The 13,675-nt window shown below is 54.6% G+C and overlaps 1 protein-coding gene across 5 annotated transcripts in view; it reads left to right on the forward strand.

Annotated features, from left to right (window-relative positions):
• RBM23 (RNA binding motif protein 23) overlaps positions 1-13,675 on the forward strand; it is a 33,385-nt gene that overhangs the window by 1,514 nt on the left and 18,196 nt on the right. For 3 of the 5 annotated variants that reach the window (XM_071801394.1, XM_071801398.1, XM_071801396.1), the window contains 7 exons: positions 269-337; positions 990-1,037; positions 1,165-1,223; positions 3,118-3,168; positions 5,219-5,314; positions 5,430-5,483; positions 7,073-7,190. In XM_071801394.1, coding sequence (XP_071657495.1) covers positions 269-337; positions 990-1,037; positions 1,165-1,223; positions 3,118-3,168; positions 5,219-5,314; positions 5,430-5,483; positions 7,073-7,190 — 495 coding nt within the window. The remainder of the gene's footprint in view (positions 1-268; positions 338-989; positions 1,038-1,164; positions 1,224-3,117; positions 3,169-5,218; positions 5,315-5,429; positions 5,484-7,072; positions 7,191-13,675) is intronic. The other 2 variants (XM_071801395.1, XM_071801397.1) reach the window with 2 other exon arrangements.

The raw sequence follows: 13,675 nt of genomic DNA on the forward strand, positions 1-13,675 counted from the left end.
GTCAATGGAAGCCAATGGGGATCAATGTGGGGCAATGGGGTCAATGGGGGGCAATGGAAGTCAATGGGGATCAATGGGGATGAATGGGGGGCAATGGGGATCAATGGAAGTCAATGGAAGGCAATGGGGTCAATGGGGTCAGGAAGGGGTGGATGACGTCACTGCTGATGTCACTGCTGATGTCACTGCTGACGTCACTGATGATGTCACTGCTGATGTCACTGCTGATGTCACTGCTGACGTCACTGCTGACGTCACCCCCCCCCAGGCCATGTCGTCCGACGACTTCGACATCGTGATCGAGGCCATGCTGGAGGCGCCGTACAAGAAGGAGGAGGTGGGGCCGTGGGGGCATTTTGGGGCATTTTGGGGCATTTTGGGTCCATTTTGGGTCATTTTGGGTCCATTTGGGTCATTTTGGGTCCATTGTGATTCATCTTGGGTCCATTTTGGGTCATTTTGGGTCCATTTTGCGTCCCTTTTTGGGTCATTTTGGGTCCATTGTGATTCATGTTGGGTCCATTTTGAGTCATTTTGGGTCATTTTGGGTCTGTTTTGGGTTCATTTTGAGTCATTTTGGGTCATTTTGGGTGGATTTGGGTCCATTTTGAGTCCATTTTCGGTCATTTTGGGTCCATTTTGGGTCATTTTGGGTCATTTTGGGTCCATTTTGAGTCAATTTTGGGTCATTTTGGGTCATTTTGGGTCCATTTGGGTCCATTTTGGGTCCATTTTGGGTCATTTTGGGTCCATTTTGAGTCATTTTGGGTCCATTTTGGGTCCATTTGGGTCCATTTTGAGTCATTTTGGGTCCATTTTGGGTCATTTTGGGTCCATTTTGAGTCATTTTGGGTCCATTTTGAGTCAATTTTGGGTCATTTTGGGTCATTTTGAGTTCATTTTGAGTCATTTTGGGTCCATTTGGGTCCATTTTGGGTCCATTTTGGGTCCATTTTCCCTCATTTTGGGTCCTTTTCCCCTCCCCCCAGGCCCAACCCGGCCCCTCCAAACCCCCCCCGGACGGCCCCTCCCCCCAGGTGAGTTTTGGGTCCAAATCCCCCATTTTTGGCCAAAAACCCCCAATTTTGGCCTAAAAACGCCCAATTTTGGCCCCAAACCCCCCAATTTTGGGCTAAAAACGCCCATTTTTGGGTCATTTCCCAGCAGGCACCCGAGGAACCCAACAAAGAACCCAAAAAGGAAAACGGGAGCAGCGGGAGCAGGTTTGGGGCCAAAAACCCCGATTTTGGGCAATTTGGGGCAATTTGGGGCCAAATTTTCAATTTCGAGAACTTTCGGGGCCTTTTTCTCCAATTTGGGGGCATTCGGGGGGATTTTGGGGCTTTGGGGGCGATTTGGGGGGGGTCACAAGGTTTTTGGGGCTTTTGGGGCGAAAATTTGGGGCAATTTGAGCGAATTTTGGGCGAAATTTGAAATTTCAAATTTTGAGAAATTTTGGGCGGTTTTAAAGGAATTTGGGGGCGTTTTGAGGGATTTTGGGGCTTTTGGGGCGATTTGGGGGGGGTCACAAGGTTTTTGGGGCTTTTGGGGCGAAAATTTGGGGCAATTTGAGCGAATTTTGGGCAAAATTTGAAATTTGAAATTTGGGGTGAATTTGGGGGTTTTTAGGTGAAATTTTTGGGGGTTTTAAAGGATTTTGGGGCATTTTGAAGAATTTGGGGGGGGTTTAAGAAATTTTGGGACAATTTTAGGGGGAATTTGGGGTGAAAATTTGAAATTTTTAGGATTTCCCGACAAATTTTGAAATTTCGCCCGAAATTTGGAGATTTCATCAAAATTTGGAATTTTAAGAAATTTGGGCGAATTTTGAGGAATTTTGGGGGTGATTTGAGGGATTTTGGGGGCATTTTGGGGGAATTTTGGGGCAATTTAAGGGGATTTGGGGTGAAATTTGAGATTTGAAATTTGGGGCGAATTTGGGTGAATTTGGGGGCTTGGAAATTGAAGTTTTGGGGCTTTTTAAGGAATTTTGGGGCGTTTTGAGGATTTTTAGAAGATTTTTGGAGCAATTTGGGGAAAATTTGGGGCAAAAAGTTGAAATTTTGAAATTTGGGTGAAAATTTGAAATTTTGAATTTGAAATTTTACCCAAATTTGGAATTTTGAGGAATTTGGGGGAATTTTGATGGATTTTGGGGGCATTTTGAGGGATTTTGGGGCCATTTGGGGACAAATTGGGGGCAAAAAAGTTGAAATTTTGGTGAAAATTTGAAATTTGAAATTTGAAATTTTGAATTTGAAATTTTGAATTTGAAATTTTACCCCAATTTGAAATTTTGATGAATTTGGGTGAATTTTGATGGATTTTGGGGGCATTTTGAGGGATTTTGGGGCCATTTGGGGAGAAATTGGGGGCAAAAAGTTGAAATTTTGAAATTTGGGTGAAAATTTGAAATTTCGAATTTGAGATTTCACCCAAATTTGAAATTTTGATGAATTTGGGTGAATTTTGATGAATTTTGGGGCATTTTGATGAATTTTGGGGCATTTTGAGGGATTTTGGGGCCATTTGGGGAAAAATTGGGGGCAAAAAAGTTGAAATTTTGGTGAAAATCTGAAATTTGAAATTTCAAATTTGAAATTTCACCCAAATTTGGAATTTTGAGGAATTTGGGTGAATTTTGATGAATTTTGGGGGCATTTTGGGGCCATTTGGGGAAAAATTGGGGGCAAAAAGTTGAAATTTTGAAATTTGGGTGAAAATTTGAAATTTTGAATTTGAAATTTTACCCCAATTTGAAATTTTGAGGAATTTGGGTGAATTTTGATGGATTTTGGGGGCATTTTGAGGGATTTTGGGGCCATTTGGGGACAAATTGGGGGCAAAAAGTTGAAATTTTGGTGAAAATTTGAAATTTGAAATTTGAAATTTGAAATTTCATCCAAATTTGGAATTTTGAGGAATTTGGGGGAATTTTGATGAATTTTGGGGGCAAATTGAAGGATTTTGGGGCCATTTTGAGGGATTTTGGGGCCATTTTGGGGCAATTTCAGGGGATTTGGGGGAATTTTGGGGGGAAAATTGGGATTTTGGGGAAATTTGGGGCGATTTTGGGCGATTTTGGGGTCATTTTGGGGGGGATTTTGGTCCAATCAGCAGGAAGAGGCGGAGCCGGAGTCGGAGCCGGAGCCGGGAGCACAGACACAGGTTTGGGGCCTTTTTGGGGCCATTTAAGGTGGAATTGGGGCCATTTAAGGTGGAATTGGGGCCATTTAAGGCGGAATTGGGGCCATTTAAGGCGGAATTTCCCCCATTTAAGGTGGAATTGGGGCCATTTAAGGTGGAATTGGGGCCATTTAAGGCGGAATTTCCCCCATTTAAGGTGGAATTGGGGCCATTTAAGGCGGAATTTCCCCCATTTAAGGTGGAATTTCCCCCATTTAAGGTGGAATTGGGGCCATTTAAGGCGGAATTTCCCCCATTTAAGGTGGAATTGGGGCCATTTAAGGTGGAATTTCCCCCATTTAAGGTGGAATTGGGGCCATTTAAGGTGGAATTGGGGCCATTTAAGGCGGAATTGGGGCCATTTAAGGCGGAATTTCCCCCATTTAAGGTGGAATTGGGGCCATTTAAGGTGGAATTTCCCCCATTTAAGGTGGAATTGGGGTCATTTAAGGCGGAATTTCCCCCATTTAAGGTGGAATTGGGGTCATTTAAGGCGGAATTTCCCCCATTTAAGGTGGAATTGGGGCCATTTAAGGTGGAATTGGGGTCATTTAAGGTGGAATTTCCCCCATTTAAGGTGGAATTGGGGCCATTTAAGGTGGAATTGGGGCCATTTAAGGTGGAATTGGGGCCATTTAAGGCGGAATTGGGGCCATTTAAGGTGGAATTGGGGCCATTTAAGGCGGAATTTCCCCATTTAAGGTGGAATTGGGGCCATTTAAGGCGGAATTTCCCCATTTAAGGTGGAATTGGGGCCATTTAAGGCGGAATTTCCCCCATTTAAGGTGGAATTGGGGCCATTTAAGGCGGAATTTCCCCCATTTAAGGTGGAATTGGGGCCATTTAAGGCGGAATTTCCCCCATTTAAGGTGGAATTGGGGCCATTTAAGGCGGAATTTCCCCCATTTAAGGTGGAATTGGGGCCATTTAAGGCGGAATTGGGGCCATTTAAGGCGGAATTTTCCCCATTTAAGGTGGAATTGGGGCCATTTAAGGTGGAATTTCCCCCATTTAAGGTGGAATTGGGGCCATTTAAGGTGGAATTGGGGCCATTTAAGGCGGAATTTTCCCCATTTAAGGTGGAATTGGGGCCATTTAAGGCGGAATTTCCCCCATTTAAGGTGGAATTGGGGCCATTTAAGGTGGAATTTCCCCCATTTAAGGTGGAATTGGGGCCATTTAAGGTGGAATTGGGGCCATTTAAGGCGGAATTTCCCCCATTTAAGGTGGAATTGGGGCCATTTAAGGCGGAATTTCCCCCATTTAAGGTGGAATTGGGGTCATTTAAGGTGGAATTTCCCCCATTTAAGGTGGAATTGGGGCCATTTAAGGTGGAATTTTCCCCATTTAAGGTGGAATTGGGGCCATTTAAGGTGGAATTGGGGCCATTTAAGGCGGAATTTCCCCCATTTAAGGTGGAATTGGGGCCATTTAAGGTGGAATTTCCCCCATTTAAGGTGGAATTGGGGCCATTTAAGGTGGAATTTCCCCCATTTAAGGTGGAATTGGGGCCATTTAAGGCGGAATTTCCCCCATTTAAGGTGGAATTGGGGCCATTTAAGGTGGAATTTCCCCCATTTAAGGTGGAATTGGGGTCATTTAAGGTGGAATTTCCCCCATTTAAGGTGGAATTGGGGTCATTTAAGGTGGAATTTCCCCATTTAAGGTGGAATTGGGGCCATTTAAGGCGGAATTTCCCCCATTTAAGGTGGAATTGGGGTCATTTAAGGTGGAATTTCCCCCATTTAAGGTGGAATTGGGGCCATTTAAGGTGGAATTTCCCCCATTTAAGGTGGAATTGGGGCCATTTAAGGCGGAATTTCCCCCATTTAAGGTGGAATTGGGGCCATTTAAGGCGGAATTTCCCCCATTTAAGGTGGAATTGGGGCCATTTAAGGTGGAATTTCCCCCATTTAAGGTGGAATTTCCCCCATTTAAGGCGGAATTTCCCCCTCCCCTCCCCCCAGGGGGGTTTTCCCGCCCCCCGGCGGCCATCTTGGCCCTGATTCCCGCCTTTTCCGTCCAATCACAGCCGAGAACGGCGCCGGCGGAGCCGCAGCCGAAGTCGCCGGAGCCACCGGAGCCGCCGGAGCCGGAGCCGCAGCCGAAGGCGCGAGGAGAGGTCCAGGTACCCAAATTCAGCCTTTTCGACCCCAAAATTGAACCCGGAGGTCGAAATTGAGGCCTGGGGGGCGGAAATGGGGGCGAAATGACCCCAAATGGCCCCAATTTGACCCAAACAGGCGGCGGTTTGGGCACAGCAAGAGCCCCCAGCACCGGGAGAAGAGCCCGGCAAGGTCGGTGAGACCCACGGAGACCCACGGAGACCCATGGAGACCCATAGAGACCCATAGAGACCCATAGAGACCCATAGAGCCCCATTGACCCCCATTGACTCCCATTGCCCCCCATTGACTCCCATTGACTCCCATTGACCCCCATTGACCCCATTGACTCCCATTGACCCCCATTGACTCCCATTGACTCCCATTGACCCCCATTGACCCTCATTGACTCCCATTGATCCCCATTGACCCCCATTGACCCCATTGATCCCCATTGACCCCATAGAGCCCCATTGACCCCCATTGACTCCCATTGACTCCCATTGACTCCCATTGACCCCATTGACCCCATTGACCCCCATTGACCCCATAGAGCCCCATTGACCCCCATTGACTCCCATTGACTCCCATTGACCCCCATTGACCCCCATTGACCCCCATTGACCCCCATTGACTCCCATTGCCCCCCATTGCCCCCCATTGACCCCCATTGACCCCATAGAGCCCCATTGACCCCATTGATCCCCATTGACCCCCATTGACTCCATTGACCCCCATTGACTCCCATTGCCCCCCATTGACCCCCATTGACCCCCATTGACCCCATAGAGCCCCATTGACTCCCATTGACTCCCATTGACCCCCATTGACTCCATTGACCCCCATTGGCCCCATAGAGCCCCATTGACCCCATAGAGCCCCATTGACCCCCATTGCCCCCCATTGACTCCCATTGACCCCCATTGACCCCCATTGACCCCATTGACTCCCATTGGCCCCATAGAGCCCCATTGACCCCCATTGGCCCCATAGAGCCCCATTGACCCCCATTGATTCCCATTGCCCCCCATTGCCCCCCATTGACCCCATTGATTCCATTGACGCCATTGACGCCATTGACCCCACTGACCCCCATTGCCCCCCATTGATCCCCACTGACCCCCATTGACCCCCATTGACCCCCATAGAGCCCCATTGACTCCCATTGACCCCCATTGACCCCCATTGACCCCCATTGACCCCATTGACCCCCATTGACCCCATAGAGCCCCATTGACCCCATAGAGCCCCATTGACCCCATTGATCCCCATTGCCCCCCATTGACTCCCATTGACTCCCATTGACCCCATAGAGCCCCATTGACCCCCATTGGCCCCATAGAGCTCCCTTGACCCCCAGTGATTCCCATTGCCCCCCATTCACCCCATTGATTCCATTGACACCATTGACCCCACTGACCCCCATTGACCCCCCTTGACCCGCATTGATCCCCATTGCCCCTCATTGACTTCCATTGACCCCATTGCCCCCATTGACCCCCATTGACCCCCATTGACCCCCATTGACCCCCATTGCCCCCCATTGCCCCCATTGCCCCCCATTGCCCCCATTGCCCCCCATTACCCCCATTACCCCCATTGCCCCCATTGCCCCATTGCCCCCATTGTCCCCCATTACCCCCATTGCCCCCCATTGCCCCCATTGCCCCATTGCCCCCATTGTCCCCCATTACCCCCATTGCCCCCCATCGCCCCCATCGCCCCCATTGTCCCCATCGCCCCCATCGCCCCCATTGTCCCCATTGTCCCCTTGTCCCCAGGGAGCCGCTGGGCAGCCTGAGCCCCGAGGAGCGCGACGCCCGCACCGTGTTCTGCATGCAGTTGGCCGCACGCATCCGGCCCCGCGACCTCGAGGATTTCTTCTCGGCCGTGGGGAAGGTGGGGACGGGGGGGCAATGGGGGGCAATGGGGGTGGTGGGGGCAATGGGGGCAATGGGGGTGGTGGGGGCAATGGGGGCAATGGGGGCGATGGGGGGCAATGGGGGCAATGGGGATCAATGGGGGGCAATGGGGCAATGGAGATCAATGGGAGTCAATGGGGATCAATGGGGGGCAATGGGGGCAATGGGGGCAATGGGGGGCAATGGGGATCAATGGGGGCAATGGGGGCAATGGGGCGATGGGGGCAATGGGGGCAATGGGGACAATGGGGGGCAATGGGGGCAATGGGGGGCAATGGGGGCAATGGGGGGCAATGGGGCAATGGGGATGAATGGGAGTCAATGGGAGTCAGTGGGGGTCAATGGAGATCAATGGGGGCAATGGGGGCAATGGGGGTCAATGGGGGGCAATGGGGTAATGGGGGCAATGGGGGCAATGAGGATGAATGGGAGTCAATGGGGCAATGGAAGTCAATGGGAGGCAATGGGGGCAATGGTGGGCAATGGGGTCAATGGGGACAATGGGGGCAATGGGGGCAATGGGGCAATGGGGGCAATGGGGGCAATGGGGTCAATGGGGGTCAATGGGGGCAATGGGGGGCAATGGGGGCAATGGGGGCAATGGGGGGCAATGGGGGGCAATGGGGGAAATGGGGGCAATGGGGGCAATGGGGGCAATGGGGGCAATGGGGCAATGGGGGGCAATGGGGGCAATGGGGGCAATGGGGGCAATGGGGCAATGGGGGCAATGGGGGGCAATGGGGGCAATGGGGATCAATGGGGGCAATGGGGGGCAATGGGGGCAATGGGGGGCAATGGGGGTCAATGGGGGCAATGGGGGCAATGGGGATCAATGGGGGGCAATGGGGATCAATGGGGGCAATGGGGGCAATGGGGGCAATGGGGGCAATGGGGTCAATGGGGGCAATGGGGGGCAATGGGGGGCAATGGGGGCAATGGGGGTCAATGGGGGCAATGGGGGTCAATGGGGGTCAATGGGGGTCAATGGGGACAATGGGGGCAATGGGGGTCAATGGGGGCAATGGGGGCAATGGGGGGCAATGGGGGGCAATGGGGGTCAATGGGGGCAATGGGGGTCAATGGGGGTCAATGGGGGCAATGGGGGTCAATGGGGGCAATGGGGGCAATGGGGGTCAATGGGGGTCAATGGGGGCAATGGGGGCAATGGGGGCAATGGGGGGCAATGGGGGCAATGGGGGTCAATGGGGGTCAATGGGGGCAATGGGGGGCAATGGGGGCAATGGGGGTCAATGGGGGCAATGAGGGCAATGGGGGCAATGGGGCAATGGGGGCAATGGGGGCAATGGGGGGCAATGGGGCAATGGGGGCAATGGGGGTCAATGGGGGTCAATGGGGGGCAATGGGGGCAATGGGGGCAATGGGGGGAATGGGGGCAATGGGGGTCAATGGGGGGCAATGGGGGCAATGGGGGGCAATGGGGGCAATGGGGCAATGGGGGCAATGGGGGGCAATGGGGGCAATGGGGGCAATGGGGGGCAATGGGGGCAATGGGGGCAATGGGGGCAATGGGGGGCAATGGGGATCAACCCAATGACCCCCAACCCAACCCAATGACCCCCAACCCAACCCATTGACCCCCAACCCAACCCAATGACCCCCAACCCAACCCATTGACCCCCAACCCAACCCATTGACCCCCAACTCAACCCATTGACCCCCAACCCAACCCATTGACCCCCAACCCAACCCAATGACCCCCAACCCAACCCAATGACCCCCAACCCAACCCATTGACCCCCAACCCAACCCATTGACCCCCAACCCAACCCAATGACCCGCAACCCAACCCAATGACCCCCAACCCAACCCATTGACCCCCAACCCAACCCATTGACCCCCAACCCAACCCAATGACCCCCAACCCAACCCAATGACCCCCAACCCAACCCATTGACCCCCAACTCAACCCAATGACCCCCAACCCAACCCATTGACCCCCAACCCAACCCAATGACCCCCAACCCAACCCATTGACCCCCAACCCAATCCAATGCCCCCCAACCCAACCCATTGACCCCCAACCCAACCCAATGACCCCCAACCCAACCCAATGACCCCCAACCCAACCCGTTGACCCCCAACCCAACCCAATGACCCCCAACCCAACCCATTGACCCCCAACCCAACCCATTGACCCCCAACCCAACCCAATGACCCCCAACCCAACCCAATGACCCCCAACCCAACCCATTGACCCCCAACTCAACCCAATGACCCCCAACCCAACCCATTGACCCCCAACCCAACCCAATGACCCCCAACCCAACCCAATGACCCCCAACCCAACCCATTGACCCCAACCCAACCCAATGACCCCCAACCCAACCCAATGACCCCCAACCCAACCCATTGACCCCCAACCCAACCCAATGACCCCCAACCCAACCCATTGACCCCCAACCCAACCCAATGACCCCCAACCCAACCCAATGACCCCCAACCCAACCCAATGACCCCCAACCCAACCCATTGACCCCCAACCCAACCCAATGCCCCCCAACCCAACCCATTGACCCCCAACCCAACCCAATGACCCCCAACCCAACCCATTGACCCCCAACCCAACCCAATGACCCCCAACCCAACCCAATGACCCCCAACCCAACCCATTGACCCCAACCCAACCCAATGACCCCCAACCCAACCCAATGACCCCCAACCCAACCCATTGACCCCCAACCCAACCCAATGACCCCCAACCCAACCCATTGACCCCCAACCCAACCCAATGACCCCCAACCCAACCCAATGACCCCCAACCCAACCCAATGACCCCCAACCCAACCCATTGACCCCCAACCCAACCCATTGACCCCCAACCCAACCCATTGACCCCCAACCCAACCCAATGACCCCCAACCCAACCCATTGACCCCCAACCCAACCCATTGACCCCCAACCCAACCCAATGACCCCCAACCCAACCCATTGACCCCCAACCCAACCCAATGACCCCAACCAACCCAATGACCCCCAACCCAACCCAATGACCCCCAACCCAACCCATTGACCCCCAACCCAACCCAATGACCCCCAACCCAACCCATTGACCCCCAACCCAACCCAATGACCCCCAACCCAACCCAATGACCCCCAACCCAACCCATTGACCCCCAACCCAACCCATTGACCCCCAACCCAACCCATTGACCCCCAACCCAACCCAATGACCCAACCCATTGACCCCCAACCCAACCCAATGACCCCCAACCCAACCCAATGACCCCCAACCCAACCCAATGACCCCCAACCCAACCCAATGACCCCCAACCCAACCCATTGACCCCCAACCCAACCCAATGACCCCCAACCCAACCCATTGACCCCCAACCCAACGCAATGCCCCCCAACCCAACCCAATGACCCCCAACCCAACCCATTGACCCCCAACCCAACCCAATGCCCCCCAACCCAACCCATTGACCCCCAACCCAACCCAATGACCCCCAACCCAACCCATTGACCCCAACCCAACCCATTGACCCCCAACCCAACCCATTGACCCCCAACCCAACCCATTGACCCCCAACCCAACCCATTGACCCCCAACCCAACCCAATGACCCCCAACCCAACCCATTGACCCCCAACCCAACCCATTGACCCCCAACCCAACCCAATGACCCCCAACCCAACCCATTGACCCCCAACCCAACCCAATGACCCCCAACCCAACCCAATGACCCCCAACCCAACCCAATGACCCCCAACCCAACCCATTGACCCCCAACCCAACCCAATGACCCCCAACCCAACCCATTGACCCCCAACCCAACCCATTGACCCCCAACCCAACCCAATGACCCCCAACCCAACCCATTGACCCCCAACCCAACCCATTGACCCCCAACCCAACCCAATGACCCCCAACCCAACCCATTGACCCTCAACCCAACCCAATGACCCCCAACCCAACCCATTGACCCCCAACCCAACCCATTGACCCCCAACCCAACCCAATGACCCCCAACCCAACCCAATGACCCAACCCATGACTCCCAACTCAACCCAATGACTCCCAACTCAACCCATTGACCCCCAACCCAACCCAACAACCCAACCCCACAGCTCCACCCCCACCCCATAGGGGCCAGCCCAGCCCCATAGCTCTGCCCCACGCGTCCCCAGGTCCGCGACGTGCGCATCATCTGTGACCCCCAACCCAACCCATTGACCCCCAACCCAACCCAATGACCCCCAACCCAACCCATTGACCCCCAACCCAACCCATTGACCCCAACCCAACCCAATGACCCCCAACCCAACCCATTGACCCCCAACCCAACCCAATGACCCCCAACCCAACCCAATGACCCCCAACCCAACCCATTGACCCCCAACCCAACCCAATGACCCCCAACCCAACCCATTGACCCCCAACCCAACCCATTGACCCCCAACCCAACCCATTGACCCCCAACCCAACCCATTGACCCCCAACCCAACCCATTGACCCCCAACCCAACCCATTGACCCCCAACCCAACCCAATGACCCCCAACCCAACCCAATGACCCCCAACCCAACCCATTGACCCCAACCCAACCCATTGACCCCCAACCCAACCCAATGACCCAACCCATTGACTCCCAACTCAACCCATTGACCCCCAACTCAACCCATTGACCCCCAACTCAACCCAACAACCCAACCCCATAGCTCCACCTTCACCCCATAGGGGCCAGCCCAGCCCCATAGCTCTGCCCCACACGTCCCCAGGTCCGCGACGTGCGCATCATCTGTGACCCCCAACCCAACCCATTGACCCCCAACCCAACCCATTGACCCCCAACCCAACCCATTGACCCCCAACCCAACCCATTGACCCCCAACCCAACCCATTGACCCCCAACCCAACCCAATGACCCCCAACCCAACCCAATGATCCCCAACCCAACCCAATGCCCCCCAACCCAACCCAATGACCCCCAACCCAACCCATTGACCCCCAACCCAACCCAATGACCCCCAACCCAACCCATTGACCCCCAACCCAACCCAATGACCCCCAACCCAACCCATTGACTCCCAACCCAACCCAATGACCCCCAACCCAACCCAATGACCTCCAACCCAACCCAATGACCCCCAACCCAACCCATTGACCCCCAACCCAACCCATTGACCCCCAACCCAACCCAATGACCCCCAACCCAACCCATTGACCCCCAACCCAACCCATTGACCCCCAACCCAACCCATTGACCCCAACCCAACCCATTGACCCCCAACCCAACCCAATGACCCCCAACCCAACCCAATGACCCCCAACCCAACCCATTGACCCCAACCCAACCCAATGACCCCCAACCCAACCCATTGACCCCCAACCCAACCCAATGACCCCCAACTCAACACAATGAACCCCAACCCAACCCAATGACCCCCAACCCAACCCAATGACCCCCAACCCAACCCATTGACCCCCAACCCAACCCAACGACCCCCAACCCAACCCATTGACCCCCAACCCAACCCATTGACCCCCAACCCAACCCATTGACCCCCAACCCAACCCATTGACCCCCAACCCAACCCAATGCCCCCCAACCCAACCCATTGACCCCCAACCCAACCCATTGACCCCCAACCCAACCCATTGACCCCCAACCCAACCCATTGACCCCCAACCCAACCCATTGACCCCCAACCCAACCCAATGACCCCCAACCCAACCCATTGACCCCCAACCCAACCCATTGACCCCCAACCCAACCCATTGAACCCCAACCCAACCCATTGACCCCCAACCCAACCCATTGACCCCCAACCCAACCCAATGACCCCCAACCCAACCCATTGACCCCCAACCCAACCCAATGACCCCGAACCCAACCCAATGACCCCCAACCCAACCCAATGACCCCCAACCCAACCCATTGACCCCCAACCCAACCCATTGACCCCCAACCCAACCCAATGACCCCCAACCCAACCCATTGACCCCCAACCCAACCCATTGACCCCCAACCCAACCCATTGACCCCCAACTCAACCCAATGCCCCCCAACCCAACCCATTGACCCCCAACCCAACCCATTGACCCCCAACCCAACCCAATGACCCCAACCCAACCCAATGACCCCAACCCAACCCATTGACCCCCAACCCAACCCAATGACCCCAACCCAACCCAATGACCCCAACCCAACCCATTGACCCCCAACCCAACCCATTGACCCCCAACCCAACCCATTGACCCCCAACCCAACCCATTGACCCCCAACCCAACCCATTGACCCCCAACCCAACCCAATGCCCCCCAACCCAACCCATTGACCCCCAACCCAACCCAATGACCCCCAACCCAACCCATTGCCCCCCAACCCAACCCATTGACCCCCAACCCAACCCAATGACCCCCAACCCAACCCATTGACCCCCAACCCAACCCAATGACCCCCAACCCAACCCATTGACCCCCAACCCAACCCAATGCCCCC

The sequence above is a fragment of the Patagioenas fasciata genome, chromosome 38 (genome assembly GCF_037038585.1).
Source record: "Patagioenas fasciata isolate bPatFas1 chromosome 38, bPatFas1.hap1, whole genome shotgun sequence".
NCBI lineage: Eukaryota > Metazoa > Chordata > Aves > Columbiformes > Columbidae > Patagioenas > Patagioenas fasciata.